This window comes from Myodes glareolus, chromosome 2, assembly GCF_982192425.1.
Source record: "Myodes glareolus chromosome 2, mMyoGla1.1, whole genome shotgun sequence".
In the NCBI taxonomy this organism is placed as follows: domain Eukaryota; kingdom Metazoa; phylum Chordata; class Mammalia; order Rodentia; family Cricetidae; genus Myodes; species Myodes glareolus.
In genome coordinates, this window is record NC_142027.1 from 27680818 (window position 1) to 27698426 (window position 17609).

At 42.1% G+C, this 17609-nt stretch overlaps 1 protein-coding gene across 7 annotated transcripts in view; it reads right to left on the reverse strand.

The window, feature by feature from the left end:
- Positions 1 to 17609, reverse strand: part of Robo1 (roundabout guidance receptor 1) — a 713251-nt gene that overhangs the window by 36463 nt on the left and 659179 nt on the right. For 2 of the 7 annotated variants that reach the window (XM_085685679.2, XM_048422591.3), the window contains exons 17-21: positions 15677 to 15874; positions 11758 to 11784; positions 10331 to 10373; positions 3018 to 3172; positions 423 to 758 (exon numbers count right to left, since the gene is read on the reverse strand). In XM_085685679.2, the coding sequence (XP_085541805.2) occupies positions 423 to 758; positions 3018 to 3172; positions 10331 to 10373; positions 11758 to 11784; positions 15677 to 15874 (759 nt within the window). The remainder of the gene's footprint in view (positions 1 to 422; positions 759 to 3017; positions 3173 to 10330; positions 10374 to 11757; positions 11785 to 15676; positions 15875 to 17609) is intronic. The other 5 variants (XM_087899659.1, XM_087899662.1, XM_087899654.1 and 2 more) reach the window with 3 other exon arrangements.

The following is a 17609-nucleotide window of genomic DNA, read 5'->3' on the forward strand; positions in this document are numbered from 1 at the left end:
AAAAATGCCATTCGTTTATATGACCATGTATTAGCAATTATCTTCCATCCTCAAGTGGAAAGAATGGAATAGTCTATTTATTGAGAATGGGAGGTATTGTGATAGCTGGACATCTGCCTTATGAATAAAAGATCGCATGTCCTAAGCAATCCCTCACCTACTATTAAATTTAAATTAATCTCGAAACCATTTGAAAATACTTATATATTATTATAAAATCAATTTTCCAAGGTTATTGTTGTGCTAATTAACTCTTTGACACTGGAAATTTTGCGGTCAGAGAAACAAGAATCATTTCAATAATCAAAGGAAAGATTTGGCTAGGTAGTCATAGAACGGTTTTCAGTCAGCGCTGGGGCTGAGGGGATCACTACAGAAAGCGTAGTGACAAAAGGAACAAACGCAGAACCCTTCACCTTCACCTTTGTTCAGCTTGTTTTGCTCCATGATGTTATACTGAATTGGCGCCACTTCCTGTTTCTGCTGACCCGGAGGCTTCCAGTGTTTCTCGCTGGAGTCCCCGCCGCCATTGTTCATGTTGTTGCTGAGGTTTGCCTGGATGAGCTGAGTAGTGGCATAGGGAGTAGGCTGCCCTGATGGATTGACAAAACGCCCGTCCTTCAGATTTGGGCTATTGAAGGTTTTCATCTCATTGATTTTGTTACTAAGGTCCACATCACCATAAACAGTTGACTCAGGGAGCATCAGATTTGTTTGTTTGTTATCCAGTTGGTTGTTATAATTTGCTATACAATCAGCTATGTGCAATGAAGAGGAAAAGGAAAAAGTCATTCCGCATGGTTATTCGTGGTAAATTGATTTTCCTAAGACGCTTCCTGAGTTATCAAGAAATTGGTCAATAAAGTACAAGTGTACCTAAGGTGAACAGAAGGAGTGAAATATTCACACGGGATTTCAAAGAAAACTGGACTTTGAGGAAACAGGAATATTCATATGTTTTTGAGTAGGAACCAAATAATTTCGAACCTCCGTTAGTGTCATGCACGATCCACCCTCAAATAACTTTCCTTGACCGACTCCATCAGTGGGAATTATAACAACATATAGATGCATACAAATCTGTATGTGTCACCTTCGCATTTCCTGACCTCAGGTTACTGACCTATTTGACGCTTTTGAAACAACAGAACTAAGCAATGAGAAGCGTTCTCAGGCCAGGGGTAAACACAGCTTCTAACTGCACTCTCCAAGAGCTGGTATTTCAATGCTTGAGAAAATGCTTCTGTTCAGAGCTAAGAGGAATAGCGAGGAGTAATAATAAACAGTGCTCAGGAGGATTGTATTAGCTCATTATTTGTACAAATGGGATTATCAGAGAAGGATGCTACCTAACCATTGCTCAAGATTTCAGAGTGCCACCCCATGAAGTCTAAAATGACAATAATGATGGCAAAAGGAATCATGGTCAACAGGGTCATTTAATGAAATAAAGACAGAAGTAATGTTTAATATTTCTAACATCTCATTTCCAAGCTAAAGGCTACCATCAGTGAGATAATTAGAAACTCAATAACATATATATAAATGTACTAAAAGTCTGCAGTTCAAACTATGAAGACAGTAGGAAGAGCTAAGCTTATACTTTGAGCTAAACATTTTAAATTGAAAAGTTACCATGGAGAAGTAACGTTATTTTATTCGTGTTGCTCAAAAGTGGCTTCAACACTAAGAGGTTTCTTGGAGAATCACCTTTCAATGGGGCATCTTTAAAAGTGGAAATTAACACACTTGCTACTTACAAGGTGATCAGGAACATAATCTTAAGAACTTGCAAGTTCCCTTTCCTACTGAATTCAAGCACTCTGCCTATCTATTCTATACCCGGGAGCACGGCTGCTCCGTTCATCTGGCCGGGAGGAATTCCATCTTTAACTTCTAGTCATTAGGCTTTTCGTAGTAGTAGAAACACAATAAAGGCAATGTGGTTGTGGAAACCTCATCATGTTTTGGCAGTCTTTCTATATGAGCTTTCTGAAAGAAGCTGTTCCTAATCTTGCCTCTCTTTTACCCTACGCTGGCAATATGGCTAATTGACCTATATGACATAATTGACCAATATGACCTAATCACAGGTCTTTACTTTATAGGTTGCCCACATTTATTTACACCCTCCTGTTGGTGTCGACTGTCTTTTTATTTAGGCCTGTGGATTCTCAGTCTAGGCCTTTAGAGCATGGAGCTCTGGTGGACACCGACTTGTCACACTGATAAGGACCATGTACACTCAGTGAATGAGACCTAGGTTCACTTTAAGGGTAGACACAGAGATTGCCGTTTGATTTTTCTCACGATTTATAGCATATCCATCTACAGCCCGTTCTCTCTGTTTTCCTTTTTTTTAAAGCCCATGATGTTTTCTGCTTCTACAGTCATGCCTTTTGGTTCTTTACTTTAGTAACGAATCACTTTAGTTTCAGATTCTGTGAATATGGGGACTTGACCTTCCTTCCTTCCTTATTTTGCAAATTCTACACCCATGTTCTACTCTGATGTTTTAGGTGAAGTTTATACAACACACAATAAATGTAGGCAGGTACTGCTGCCATGTGTTCAGATGTGTGTACACCAGTGAGCACCCTTGTAGCATTAGGATTTGCTTTTCTATTATTAACTCTGATTTAAAAATTCAGTTCATCAAAATGTTTTATTATAACTGTTAGTGATTATCACTATTGTTGCCACTAAGAATCTGGTTTTCTCTACAGATTCGTTGGCCTTTAAATAGTCATAATAAAAATTAGAATTATAAATACTCTGACTTTTACAGACTTTCCCCCTTATTCTAGAATTTGATTTTTCTGTTCTCTGGAAATGAGGGACAGAGAAGTATGAACGTTTAGGGATGGATAAAATACTGGACCAGGTTGGATGGTTACGTAATTATGACTTCCTAAAGTTGCTGACCAGTTTACTTGTCGTTCAGGAAGGACACGTGGCTGTCTCTGGCTAACCCCTTGTAAGGCTACCAGGCTTTCAGCTCTAGCTGTGTCCCTCACCTGGGCGACTGTAGGTTGTCAGGTTGCTGTCGCTGTTCCCATTGCCTGCCGTGCAGCAGTTGATGGAGCAGTCATTGTGATTGTTGCCGGTGTTGGGCCACGTGTCTGCCAGCCAAGGCTGTGTGGCAGGCTCACTAATGTTGAGAAGTCCTGGCCTAAAGGAAAACAATACAGAAAAGCAAGCGATTAGGACTAGAAAGCGATTCTTATTCAGGATTCCGTAAACATTTTATGTCATTAATCTTGTCATATTATAGTAAGCTATGGCAAATGATACTATGGTGTTTTTTTTTTTATTCGACATGCAATCATAATACTATGTTTTGTGCGGTATCTATGAGGACACATCCATAAATTCGTAGAGCTGCATTTTAGAGTTAAAATCTTTATTGTCTGCAATTTTCACCTCTTTTTAAGTCATGGTGATTAAAAATCAAACACAGATGAAATTCACAGGGCACACTTTTGAGTCTTGTAGGTAAGACCAAGTATCTGACTTCATTTTTGATCCATTAAAATTCTGTCATTAAAGATCAGAAGAGTAAATAAACTGAACAAATAAATATTTGTTACAAAGCATAGTTGCATTTTTTTTTCCTTCCAAGTCATACTACTTTCAGAAAGAGTATGGAGCTCTAGGGCATCTTGTACAATGGTACATCAGTGGTATGGTAGTACATCAGTGGTATGGTAGTACATCAGTGGTAGAGTGGTAGGTACATCAGTGGTACAGTGGTACATCAGTGGTAGAGTGGTAGGTACATCAGTGGTACAGTGGTACATCAGTGGTAGAGTAGTAGGTACGTCAGTGGTACACCAGTGGTACAGTAGTAGGTACGTCAGTGGTAGGTACATCAGTGGTACAGTGGTATGTCAGTGATACAGTGGTACATCAGTGGTAGAGCGGTAGGTACGTCAGTGGTAGGTACATCAGTGGTACAGTGGTACATCAGTGGTAGAGTGGTAGGTACGTCAGTGGTACAGCAGTGGTACAGTAGTAGGTATGCCAGTGGTAGGGTCATCAGTGGTACAGTGGTATGTCAGTGGTACATCAGTGGTAGAGTGGTAGGTACATCCATGGTAGAGTGTGTTATTATATCAGACTGCTGCTCTGTAAGCTTGTCAATTCATAGGTAATGGAATATCGTCCCACAACAAAGCTTAAAGTGCCCACATTCCTGCACAATGGAAAGCTGATGAATAAAAGCTGATAAAACAATGATGTTGACAAAAAGAAATATCAGTGCTCCCTCCACACAAGCAATGCTAATCCACTTTCACTCTGGGGAGGCAGAGTGCAGGTGCAGTAATGACCGAGTGACCTAGACTACTGGTGCCAAGAAGTCAAACTGCAGTCTGTGTGCTTTTTCAGCACTGACTGCACTTGAACTCAGCATCAGAGATAAAAAACATGAGGTTTTCTGTGCCATCTACAACAGGCTGGCACTACAGATGATTCTGTGATTTTTGTTGTCATTACTAAAGGACAGCCACCATCCTTCTCATTCGTGGGAAGCACGAACTTCATATTTCCCTCTCTATGACTTGTTTTTATTTGATCATATATGTTGTTAAAGGTATGTAACTTGTTATGCTTATGATGGTTATCTGAGGGATAAATCATCTCAGATGAAAAATATGGATTGATTATCCTTGTAGTTGTGTCCATATGGGAACATACACTTAGTTAAGATGAGGATTTACTCCCTGCTTACAACATGTGAACTTGAAGAGGAAACCTGCTCAGTCATCCTCATCAACTTAGATCATGCAACCCAATATGGACACGTTGAACAGAACCGCCATATATGGGCTGCCCATGCATGCTTCAGCATTGCCAGGGTTTACTCTGAGTTCTTCAAATGTAGTGACCCATTTAAACATCACAATGTTATGGGGTCAGACAACTATTATCTTGAAGAAGAGAGAACTGGGGCATACGAGGGAAGTTTGGATACTTGTGTGCACAGTGAGCGGGTGGCAGGGCTGAGCTTCAAACACACAGTGGTCTCGGTGTCCACACCCTGATGCAGTATGTTATAAAGACACATAGAAACCTGTGGAATTCTCCTATCTTACCAACACTTAGCAGCAGGGAGAATGAGGAAAATGTTCTATAGTCTCAATAAAGCTGTTCAAATTGGGCTATTTAATTATTAAAACTGTTGATAGAAACAAACTTGAAAGCAATGTTGCTGGACCATTGAAATTTCAAACATGTCAACTGAAGTTGGGGCATAGAGGTGTGGGGATTGCAAGAGATGTTAGTGATAGAAAATCTGCATCGGTTACTCTTTACTTTTCTTATTTTATTTCCTCTGAACGTAAGCCTGGAGTGTTAACACTGTTGGAGCTATTAAGAACAAAACGTCTGAATTTGGCACCGCAGAGATACTATGGTATACACGAAGTATAGGTCAAGTGGAAAATTCCCAGAATGACTCGCGTGTTTCAAAAGGAACAGACAGCGTTTTCTATGCTACTGTGATTCCCTCTGAAAAACACTTAAACAGTGAGCACTTTGATATCATCAGAGGCTCAGAGAACTTCTCATATAGACGGGTGATTTCCAGCAGGAAGGAAGATGCACACATCGCGCCTCGGGCTTCTGTTTAGACTTGAGTTTGGAATGAAAATGACTCTCGGGGAGAAGGTAAAAGACAGCTCTTGTCCCACAGTGAAGCTCGGAGTGCCAGGTGTGTGTGGCAGAGGTCTGGGTGGAAGGCAAGGGCATGCACAGCTGCTCTCACAGGGCGGCTTTGTCTTTCGCAACTAACAGGTCTAAGGGCTCTGCTCATCCATTAGCGCTTCCAACGTGGAACGTTAACTACCTAACAGAGGCAGCAGAAGCACGGGCTACAGTGTGGGCTGGCTTAAGCGTGTTAAAACCAACTTTACGTGCTTGCATCTGCCCATATATTAAGAGGATCCATTTGACCAAACAAACCAAAATCCATAAACTAACCAAGCAAAAAACAACAACAAAACCCAAATATACTCTGAAAATTACATGCCAATTGCTTCCCATTCCTTTTTTCCATTACTTCAGATATTCCTATCTCTCACTCCAAGAAGACCTATTTGAATTGATTAACCACAACATAACTAGGGCCGAGTCTAGGAGCTGTGGAAAAACTGTTCAGAATCCCAGAAGTGAAGGCTGCCATCCTATTGGCTGCGTCCTTTCCACACTGGCTGAATGAGTTTCAAAGTTTTAGGATATGTCTGAGGGTTGCCAATGTCTTTAAGAGAAGCAAGATGTGGGTTCTCTCTACTTCTGTGTGTTCTTCCCCGACAGGAAATGTGGTCTTGGCATTCTTTACCGGGCTAGGCTGACCTTCACACACCCTCCCTCAGGTTTCCCTAGTTTTTCCTAGGTCTTGCTGTGGTTTGGCATGTAAGTAGGTTTTCTTGGAAGAGGCAACTGGAATGTCTGAGGCATGAGAAATGAGTGAGGAAGAATTGCTACTTAATATTGCCGTGCTCTTTCTGGGTTTCCACACACTGTCCTTAGCGTGTGGCGAGCTGGTCGGTTGGCTTCACCACAACGCTCATTCTTTTGTGCTAAGGGATAACTAAGTCTACAATGTGAAGAACTGGAAGATGTTTACATAGCCGCTTCTATTATAAAATGGAAAAAAAAACTTCCAGTCCCAAAGAATTCTTTAAAAGCAAACAAAAACAAAGGCAACATGGGCACCTCTGGCATGCATCCTTTTCTTAGGGTATCAGTGCCATCCTTGAAGCACAGGCACAGAATTTACTGATATCATCTGATAAATTATCTTGATTACATAATAAAAGTTCATATATTGAGTTGGGAAGAAAAAAAATCTGTAAGGAGTGTGCAGCCTCAAGAATGAGAACACGAGTTCGAGCCCTGAATCTGGTAGAAAGCTGGGGGGGTGGTGAACACACCTTCACCACCTGCTATCCCAGCTCTGGAGAGGTGGCAACAGCGAGATCCCTGGGGCCCCTGGGCCAGCCAGCCCAGTTAAATAATTAGCTACAGGCAAGTGAGCGACCTTGTCTCAAAAACCCTGAGGAAGGAGACTAGAGGGTCACGTTTGGCCTCCAGAGGCTAAGCATGTGCATGGACACCCACATGCCCCCTCCACAACATACATACTCACAGCAATTCATGTACTGCCCATCATCTGTGCATTCACTACAGACCAGGATGTCACATTTTATGGCCACGTGGTCACACACCAAAGGTTAAACGCTTTTCCACTAAAGTTGAAACAGGAACCATGGAAGGCTTTCCGTGCTCCATAGTTTCTGCTGTAACCACTCAGTTCTGTCACGGGCTCAGAAGCAGCTTTAGACGGAATGCAGGAAATGGATTTGTTTTTAACCTTTTAAGATCACGTGTACATGTGTATACTTTTGTGAGAGTGTGTGCGCATAGGGCCTGCAGAACCCAGAGGAGGGTGCCTGACTCCCCGGAGCTGAAGCTGCAAGCAGTTGTCTACCCCTTGGTGTGGATGCTGGGAGAACAACTTAGCTCTTCTGCAAGGGCAGTGGCATGCTTTGAACAACGGATCCATCCCTGCATCCCAGCAGTAGGTTGGCTGTGGTCTAAGAGTGCCAATTCAGGGATGCTTAACTTCAAATAAATAAACAAATAAATGAGAGCTGATTTACCTCATGCTTACCATGGTGCATATTTCATGGGAAACTACCAAAAAGGGAGTTTGGATAAACTGAAAAGGGATGGTAGGTAGAACACCATCTTTAGACTAATCCAATAAAGTGTGTGCAATGTCATGATCCAGTGTGCATAGAAGACAATGTAACATGAGCAAGTTGACATGCAATGCAAGAATCTGTGGGCTCTATTGTTACCCTGAATTTGGGTTTGATATGTTACATGTGGAACTGAGGTCCTGCCGGTACCAGTGTCTTCAGGAGTGCCAATAGGATTAATACACACCCCAAAGATCATTCTGGCCTAAGCTGATAGAGAATCCGCAGGAGTAGTTATAATGAAACAAGACGCTGTTGGAACGTCCAGTGCTTTCCTTCCAGATTCAGCGAAGGAAATCTAGGGTTTGCAGACAAATAATGCGAGAGACAGTGAGTGTGGTAAGAGATGGCTCGACAAATGCTTTCCCAGATGCAGGAGGGATAAACTGCCGCCTAGGAGACGTTGGCTTAGGTGTCATTAACCTAGTGATGTGCCAGGTACACTGAGGATCAAGAATCTCAGATGTATGAAGAAAACGAGGACTGAAACGATGGACAAAGAGAGCTCAGCAGAGAAGTTGGACATAGTACGCTTTCTCTGCTCCACCAATAATAAACATAAAAACACACACATGCATGGGTACATACGCCAGCATGGATAAACACACCCGGCACGGCCATCCCATGGCTAGAAATGACACCTTTCCCCAATGAACTAATTTTCTTAACCTATTTTATTTTCCCTAAATGATTAGTAACTGGCACGACAAAAGAGCAGAGTTTGGAAGGCACCAATCTCTGTAATATTCATCTTGTCTTTCTCATTGTATTATAAGATCGAGGGTGGAGTTTTTCCACCCATGGTGACTGCTACATAGGAAGGGTTTATTCGATCTAGTTAATGAACCAACATGTTTACAATGTGTAGAAACAAAACAAAACAACAACAAAAACGAGTCATCCTGAGCTGTAACTCTGAAGTCTTCACTTAGCCATCGCCTCACCAACATTCCTGCGCCTTTCATCATTACACTGGGGACGAAGATTTCTACCGAGGATTGGAAATAAATCTCCTTCATTGCTAGGCATCTGTTTTTCGATGTAAACAGCTAAATCTTCATTGCTAGCAAATTTTAAAATGAAGAACTGAAGTACTTTACAGCTCTGCATTCACAACAGAAGAACCATTGAATGCTTCTTATGCATTCCTGCCATTGTTTGCCACATAATTTTGTTTCCCAAGGTTGTAAAAGTTTTAGCAAAGGAATGAGGTTTATATTTTATTTCTATGCATGTGTGTGTGAGCATGTGCATACATGTCCATGTACAGAGCCCACTGCCAAGAAAACCAAAGTCTGCAGTCTTAAATATATACACAAAAGCTGGTGGCTAAATAACCAGGCATTCCAGACCTACCTAAGAGGAAATGTTCCCATGCCAGAGGCTCATTCATGAACGCCCGGGCTGTGCCTAACATGGAATTCCCCTGGATGCAAAAACATGCAGTGGTTTAATTCTTGAATCTAGTGGATTTATTCTTTTTATGCATACTTCCTAGCTTTGGGAGTGTTTTTGGAGGCTGGCTTTGTTTCACAGGTATGAAAACAAGAAGTTAATGGTCTCCAGGAATGAAGAGATTAGTACCCATTGCCACATTTGTAAAGCCTTGGTTAGAGGCAGGAAACCTCTTCTTCCAAATCACTCTTTGTTATACAGCAAGTTCAGCAATGTTGCTGTCAGACACTCCTTAGATGCAGGAATAACACAACACCTTATTCATTTCTCACTGTCCGGTAGCTAACCAGGTTATTCAACTGCACACAAAGCTACTTAGTAAGTTAAACAAATTTGAATTTTAAAGGGGTTTTTGTTGGAAGGGTTTCCAATTTTCCTTTCCTTTTCTTCCCATCATCTTAATGTTACTGAATTTTAGGGGGCGAAAAAAACCACCTTATTGTGGAAAATACTTAAGTCTGTCGCCTGTGATTTATACCATTTCAGCCCCTTTAAGCTTTTTTCTGCTCTAATTTGTGATTTCTCTGTGAATATATTACAATTCACTGAATAATAATCACCAAAACATAACATAAATGTAGAATTGAGGTTCATTTTAGTTAGAGGTGAAGAAGCTCTTTGTTAACAAGCTATCTAGATTTCGTCCTTTAAACCTATTCCCCGCCAAACACAGACGGGAATACTGCTAAATTCCTCGGGAAGAACAGACAGCAGCCACAACTTCCCAGCCACTGCTGCGTTCAGCAGGTTTTGCAGGGAACGCCTTTCTCCGATGGTGTCTGTTAACTAGCTATATTTCTTCATCTTCCTCGTGCCACAGCTTAATCACTTTAACTCCTTGTAATCATCTGCTACATCAGCAAGTCTGTTTTTCTTGGGTCAAGCGCTCCCTCTCGTGGTCAACGACTAAAAATGCAAGCATTCACAGCAATCCCTGTAAACCCCTTGGTTTAAAGAGTGTAGCTGAGGGGAGAGATTTCTTCGAAGTAGTTGAACAAATTTCAAATGGAAGTTTAGTGTTTGAAAAAAAGGAAACAATGTCACTGAGAAGAAAGAGTTGTAATACCCCTTCGGATCTAAAAAAAAAAAAAAACAAGTAAGATAATTACCTCCCTCCACTGCTGACGGCTTCGCCTCCTCTTTGATAAGTTACTAGAATATTACAATGAAAAGAGAGAGAGAGAGAACAATTAATAGACATGTTTATATAGCAGGAGCCATCAAATTCATGAACATCTTTCAAAAATATCATTCTGTTTCCCTTCGTACCCAGAAACTCTCTAAAACCATTGCCAGATGTAACAGACTTTTGGTCCACCTAGGAATCATTTAGAAGATGGTTTTTAGACTATCTCTATATCATTCTTAATTTATCAGTGTTCCGATATGATTGCAAAAAATAAAAATTCAGTAAGCTATTACTAAGCACAGCTCATTCATATATGCACATTAATATCTTTATAGATTTCTTTAGAATTTCTTACCAAATAACATAATTCTATGATTTCTGTATGGATAATCTTAATTCAGAGTGGGAAAAAAAACTTGCTAGATTGTCTTCCCAGAAGGCACAGAAATAAAGAGAAGATACATGATCACATAAACCCTCCTTCCACACACAAAGACTTATGCCAAGTTGGGACAATTGATGTGACCTATTTTATATTTGACTTGTGAAAACCCTGTCGTATTATATTTCTATCAGACATTATATTTCTATCAGATATGGTGAAAAAATATTTTAATGCAGTTTAAGGATTAATCCATTTTATTTTGGCCAGAACAAACACAGACTTATAAATAGTTAGGCATGGAGTTAAGAAGATTAGCTTTCCTGTAAATACAGACACATTTTCTAAGAAGAAATGTGTTTTTAAAAGCTGCCAAGTTTCCGCTACTTAGAAAAACTCCAAACTGGAAGTCTGCTAGGGAGAGATAACTGTGCCCAGTGATCCCAATAACTGGATTAAAACTGAGGACACAGAACTACAGGGGCATCTTTGACTGGAGCTGACGCGAGAGAAGGATCTGTTCTGAAAGAAGCTGAAGGGGACCAAGATGAGGACTCCGACTTGTCGGAAATGAAGTTTATCGCTCACATGGGCAGAGATTTGGGGTGCTTCTCAGAATAGTAATTCTATGGACAGACAACTACAAAGGAGAGAAATCTTTCTGTTGTTGGAAAACTTCAAAGCTGAAGTCGAGGGGAGAAAGCTGCATGGCCTAGTGGGAACTAACCGGTAAGGTGATTAGTGTGTTAAATCATGCCAAGGGTAGAAAAGTGTGCCGGTTTAACGGAGATACATGCACACAGGCTAAGATGCAATGTGGCATGCAGGGTATGTAACTGCATCGAGGAGGTGAAAAGCAACGCCCACTATTTCTACTGCAGATGCATGCCTGGCATGAGTCAACGCAACATTGTGGTCTATGCAAGTCCTTTCCCCGAGTTACCGTTTAGAATGAACTGAAACACAGCAGCACAACACACGCCAAACTAACACACAGAAGGGAGAGGGTAAGCGCAAATAGATACCTGTTGGTGTGAAGGTAAAGGACGGGACTGAAAAATCAAAACAAAAACATAAACTAGTTATTAAGCTGGAGAGAGAAGGGGAACATATCACATTAGTATAAATCAAGCAGACAGCTAAACATAACACCAATGTAAATAACCAAGCCAGTAGGGTTGACACTCTGATCTATGAGCAACACCACATCTGACGTCTGCAAAAGCAGCAGCCTGTCTCTACAGGTACCATGCTGAAGTGGCTGACATTCTAATACTCTCAGGAGGGGAATTGTCTGGGTTAGCCCGCGGATGACCTTGCATTTAGTAACACAGAGTCGGCCCACGGCTTTAGTACAAACAGGAATCCTCCACTATTAATCATTCCCAAACACTGGATGATGGATTCTTAAACAAGTATTATCAGGGCTCTGCTGGAACCTTATCTGGGCATCTGAAAGCAAATGCTTGGTAAGTGGAATAGTAGGTGCAGTGGGGTGCTCATTACTGGAATGGTGGGAAAGGGAGAGAGGAGAGAGAGAGAGAGAGAGAGAGAGAGAGAAAGAGAGAGAGAGAGAGAGAGAGAGAGAGAGAGAGAGAGAGAATCAAATTATACAGCTTTACTGGTGAGAAATGCCTGGCAGCACACAAACAGAGTAACGTGGTTTTCTTTTGCTTTTGTTTTTGCTTTTATTTTAGCATCATGAAAATTTGTGAATGGATGGTAAGAGATGTGGAGTTAAACCTCCAATATATCTGTCATCGTTTACATTGAGAAGCTTTCTGGGGACAGACAGAACATTTTTTAATGCCACCCTAGAAGCAGAACAAAAGAACAATAACACCCCCCCCCCCCAGAGAACCTTCACTTTTTCTGTAGTTATAAATCTTAATCTAATCAATAATGCCTGAAATTGAACTGCAGACCTCAAAAGTAGCAGTCTGTCGTCCCCCCCCCCACTTTCCCCATCTTCTCCCTTTGCTGGGGGCAGGCAAGCACCACTGCAATTTCCATGCTATTTCATAGAGGGAGGAGACGAAATGATTTTCCAATCTCTCCCCTTCAATTTAAAAGAAATGCAGCCCTAATAAGGAAAGCAGGAAAATGCCTTCCTCTCCAATTAAAGATTGCTCTCAATAATTCTTTAGGGCAAATAAGCTGCAATATTGATTATTTATCATGTATCAAAAATACCAAAATACACTTTTCATTTATATATCAATAGGAAATTGATGGTAGGATCTGAACTGTGAAGGGAACATGCTGGAAGGGTGTACCATGTCGACTTCTTGGCAAGCCACGTACTATTAGCATACAAGAAAGAACAATGACAAAGCTCTCAGTGCATCCTCAGTTTATACACTGGCCTTCGTGTGTAGCATGGCAGGACCATCTTAAGAATTCTATTGTGATTTTTTTCATTCAGATCTTTTCAAAGTCAATATAATTTAGCTTTATTTAAAAAATAATAGTAACAAGCCCTTATAAGATATAAAAAAGAGGTGCGTTTGAAATTAAAGCTGTTCAAGGAAGAATGGAGTGCCTGAACATTAGTCTGCGAGGACAAGGACACGGGGGACCAGAAAGGCCAGGCTAGGGGCTTTCACTAACCTGCCTGTGAAGAGAAAAGACAAATGAGGGAAGGCGAGCACCAAGTGGGATTTTTACCCAAACCCAACTGCATTCCCAAGTCTTCCCATACCACAGCTACCACCCCGTGTGCTCGCTAATGCTGGGGATCCGCGTGAATGAAGGCAGGCAGGTACGCAAGACCCCTGCACATCACACACGGTGAAATGCGGTGAGGCCACCCCCATCCTCACTAGTGTGAAAAAGTCACATTCTGGCTTGACCTTGTGCAGGCAAATGGGCACTCTGCACTGACTCCGTTAAAATGTGCCACATCTCATTTCGCTTATATCACTGGCATTATTTTTTGGCATAAGAAATTTCAGATGACACAATGTTCTTTAAAAATTGCATAGAAAAAGAATTACAAAAAAATGTTAAGGTGAGGAAAACAGAGTCAAGGGCTCAGGACGTCCTATGCGTGATTACGTTTTATGATTTCTGTTCAGCGGGGGTAACTGAAAAGGCAATGGGATGAGAGGGCTAGCTCTGGGGACGGCACAGAGGTGTTTACTGGCATGCTCAGAGGACATTAGTAAAGGCAAGGAGTGCTTTGGAGAGCAAGGACAGGTCTGTGTCACACACAGCCTTAGAGCAAGACTGTGGAGAGCGTTACTGCTACCCTTACACAGCTAAAACACTTCGTTGTGACAGGAAACCCTGGAGCCCAAGGACTGGATGCTCACACAACCAAGCTCTTGATGGCGGCCCTTCCACCAGAAAGTGCAGGGGACTCTACATTTCAATATTACATAGCCCTGCTCCTAACTCAAGTCAGATTTCAAAAACAGCCTCCAAGGGTACCCTCCTCCCTCCCCAAGCCACCTCCCACAAAGCCCTTCTCTCCATTGATCTGAGTCAAAGGATCATATGGCCAGCATGTGTCTGCCATTGTTCCACTTTGTATACATAATGAGCCGCACTGTCTGTGCACTGGCCCCACACCCTCCAAGCCCTTCTTTGCTATTTCCCGGTAGGGCCACTGACAGAACTCGTGTGTGTGTGTGTGTGTGTGTGTGTGTGTGTGTGTGTGTGTGTGTGTAGGGGGGGTGGTCGACAGATGACAATGCCTGAGAAGATTTACATATAGAAGGGGGCTGCAGGGCCAGTCAGGGCTTCATTTCCACAGGGCTGGTGACAGTCTCGCTCATTCTTTTGTCAAGATCTCTTGAAAGCAAGAGCACAGAAATCTGAGACTGCAGAGCTAGGATTCTGTCTAAAGGTACAGGGGTATTTGAGTTCCACCTAGCCCTGACAATACTGACTTAGCCGCACAATTAGTCAGAGGCAGTACTTTGCCAGGGCATGTCTAAAGTGTTTGCTTAGGAAACGTGTGCACAGTTAGCATAGAAAGGAGGTCATGGTTGGGCAAGGGGGAGCCTTATTAGCAATCGTTACAATGTCTGCTCTGCAGCGATGTAAATCTCTTCTTTCAGGTTGACACATGGGGCCTACATCTAGGGTGAATCACACCGTTAGCATCCAACCCGTGAGAACTTTGAGAAGAAAAGGGAGCACTGTAAGCAAGCACAGGTGAGGAAGGGGTTTCCCACTAAATGCCGCGACTTAGAGTTGCGCTGGTGTAAACCTGAGTTATCAAAGACGAGAATGGGGCGGGCGACTATCTACCGGGGAGTCTGAAGAACTGACTCCGCGAGTAAAAAACAAACAGGGGCAGCGCTGAGATCTGAGGGTGTGTTGCAAAGCCTGTGAGTCTCTCAGCATGTGCGGCCCCGCCTCTGAGCGGCGAATCGTGGCAAGCCAAGAGTGCTTTCTTAACCTGTGTGGACATCTGAAAGAAGCTATTAGTTAAGAGGGCATAAAAATTCCACTCCACGTTACATCTATGAATGATAAATAAAGCTCAGTTTGCTACCTAAAGCAGCCCCTACAGCCATCATTAGTATCCACCGAGGGCGATTGTGGTGAATAAGCAAATGGTAGCCAGTGCTCATTCATAAAAGCCAAACTAAGCTCAAGTGAAACCCCGAGCAATGACAACAAAAACAAAAATAAGCCCATTTAAAGTTCCTGGGACAGAAGACAAATTTCCCGCAAGAGCATAAAACAAAATATCTGCCTAAACAAATGGAGCAAAGTCGAGACCTTGAAGGAACCTAGCTTAGAAAAACATGGGCTCAGAGAGGCTGGAAGAGTCTATTCCTGGCTTGCCGCACGAGCAAGTTCCTATATGGACCACGTGGAGGAATAACAGCACCACTGAGAACCTTCCCATAGTAAAGCCGTTTAATGAAGGCTGCGCGCCATGAATAACACACTATCAGTTTAAGATAAAAGGTTTTATAGCCACCACACCTTTCCTGATGCCCGCGTACGTGCTGGTGAGACCGTTTCTCTTCTTGCGGTGCCTGTACAGCCAGATGCTAAAGACCATGAGGATGATCCAACAGGCTGCCCCGATGCCAGCAATGAAAGCTGGCTGTTTCACCACGTCTGAGATCTGCTGAGCGAGACTCACTTGGTCCTCAGGAGACACGGGGTTTCCATGAGAATCTGAAAGGCCATGTCTTGGTTAATCAGGGTCAAAATCTCAACATGACAGCACAGCACAGTATACATGGCTCTTGCTTCATCTTGTTAGCATTTGGACAATGATTTTTGTTTTCCATTTTGCTTCAGCCACCACTGGGGAGCGCAAGAGGTTTTACGGGAAAGAATTTATTTTATTCCATTTATTTTAATTCAAAGCAAGTATGTCATATTTTATGAGGCTACAGTTAAAGACAAATGCCCTCTGTCTTTTTATTTCAAAAAACTGTGTGGGTGTTTAGTATGGGTTTCGTGTGAGAAGACTAACTAATCTACCAATGTACCTCTAAACTATGGAATAATTGAATGCATTCTGGGAAATAAGGGGTGCTGAATTAGTAAATATAGAAAAGACATACACTTTCTCACACTTCCATAGGAACCCTCAAATATTTGCTTCAAAAATGATAGAAATAGGGGAGGTGCAGTGGCCCAGAGCTTTAGACCCAGCACCCAGGAGACAGAGGCAGGTGGATCTCTGTGCGATTTGAAGCCAGCCAATCTATAGAGAGAGGCCCAGGCCAGCCAGGGCTACATAGTAAAACTGTGTCTTAAAAATGGTGTGGGCAGTGGGAGGTGGGTGGGAAGCTAGAATTGAAATTTTACCTCTTCTGTAAGTAGATCTTGAAAAACAATGTGTTTGTTCCCGCCCCACAACTATTTTGCATGATCTTCAACTGCCTTAATTACACATTATTTGAACTTATATTAAGAGAGAATTATAAAACCAAAGACCGCTAAAACACTATAAAAATTAGCTTTAGAAGAACTACAGATAATCTTTCTTTTAGAATAATAATGATGATCCACATTAGAAATAAGAAAAGAACATTAAATATGTAAAAGAGTCATCAAGTGTTATGAATAGCCAAAAGGACTCATATTTCCTGTTAGACATTTTGATTCAAAATTAAAAATTGATAGAATATATGGGTGATAAAATTTACTCATTTTCCATTTGTCTTAGGCTTATAGAGAGGTTGCTGAAGCTGGCAGTTCTTAGTTAAGGCCCCCCCGAGAGCTGCCTGGTTACTCTAGGAAATCAAGGCTATTGCTCCACCAGCAAGGCAACCCTTTTTGTTGACCCTAGTGATGCCCAACTTAAGGCTCCCAGTGTACAGTATCCCGGGACACTAGTGGCAGGCCTTTTAATATCTTTCCACACTCCATATGGTGAAAAGAAGAGGCGCTTACCCATTTTATTCTTCCTATCATTGAATCATCTGACATAAACTACTACTGTCCTGCATTCTTATAGCTCCATGTTGACTTGGATCTATTTTCCCTGCTCACTGTAATTTTGCTATTCGATACACACAGCATATTCTTACGCTCCCCTCACCATCTCCTTCCCATTCCTGGCAGCCCCCCTCATGTCTGGCACTTCCCTTCTCAGATTTGTGTCCTATGGCTATGCGCTGTGACCCATTTAACGTAACCAGGGCCCTCTGTATGACCAGCAGATTGGAGCTATAAACTGGAATCTGGCACAGCCACCGCTGGGCACACAGTAAAGGGAATGGTTCCCTCTTGTCCTAAACCCATTAGCAGCAAATAGAACAGTAGTGGGGGATATAGTTGCCTTAGTCCCTTTGTTTCTCCTGTTGTGAGAAAGTCAGGCCCATCTCCTAAGAATATGTTCGAGCTCTGAGAAGAATGTATGTGTGTATGTGTGCTTACATTTTGGGTGCCAATGGCT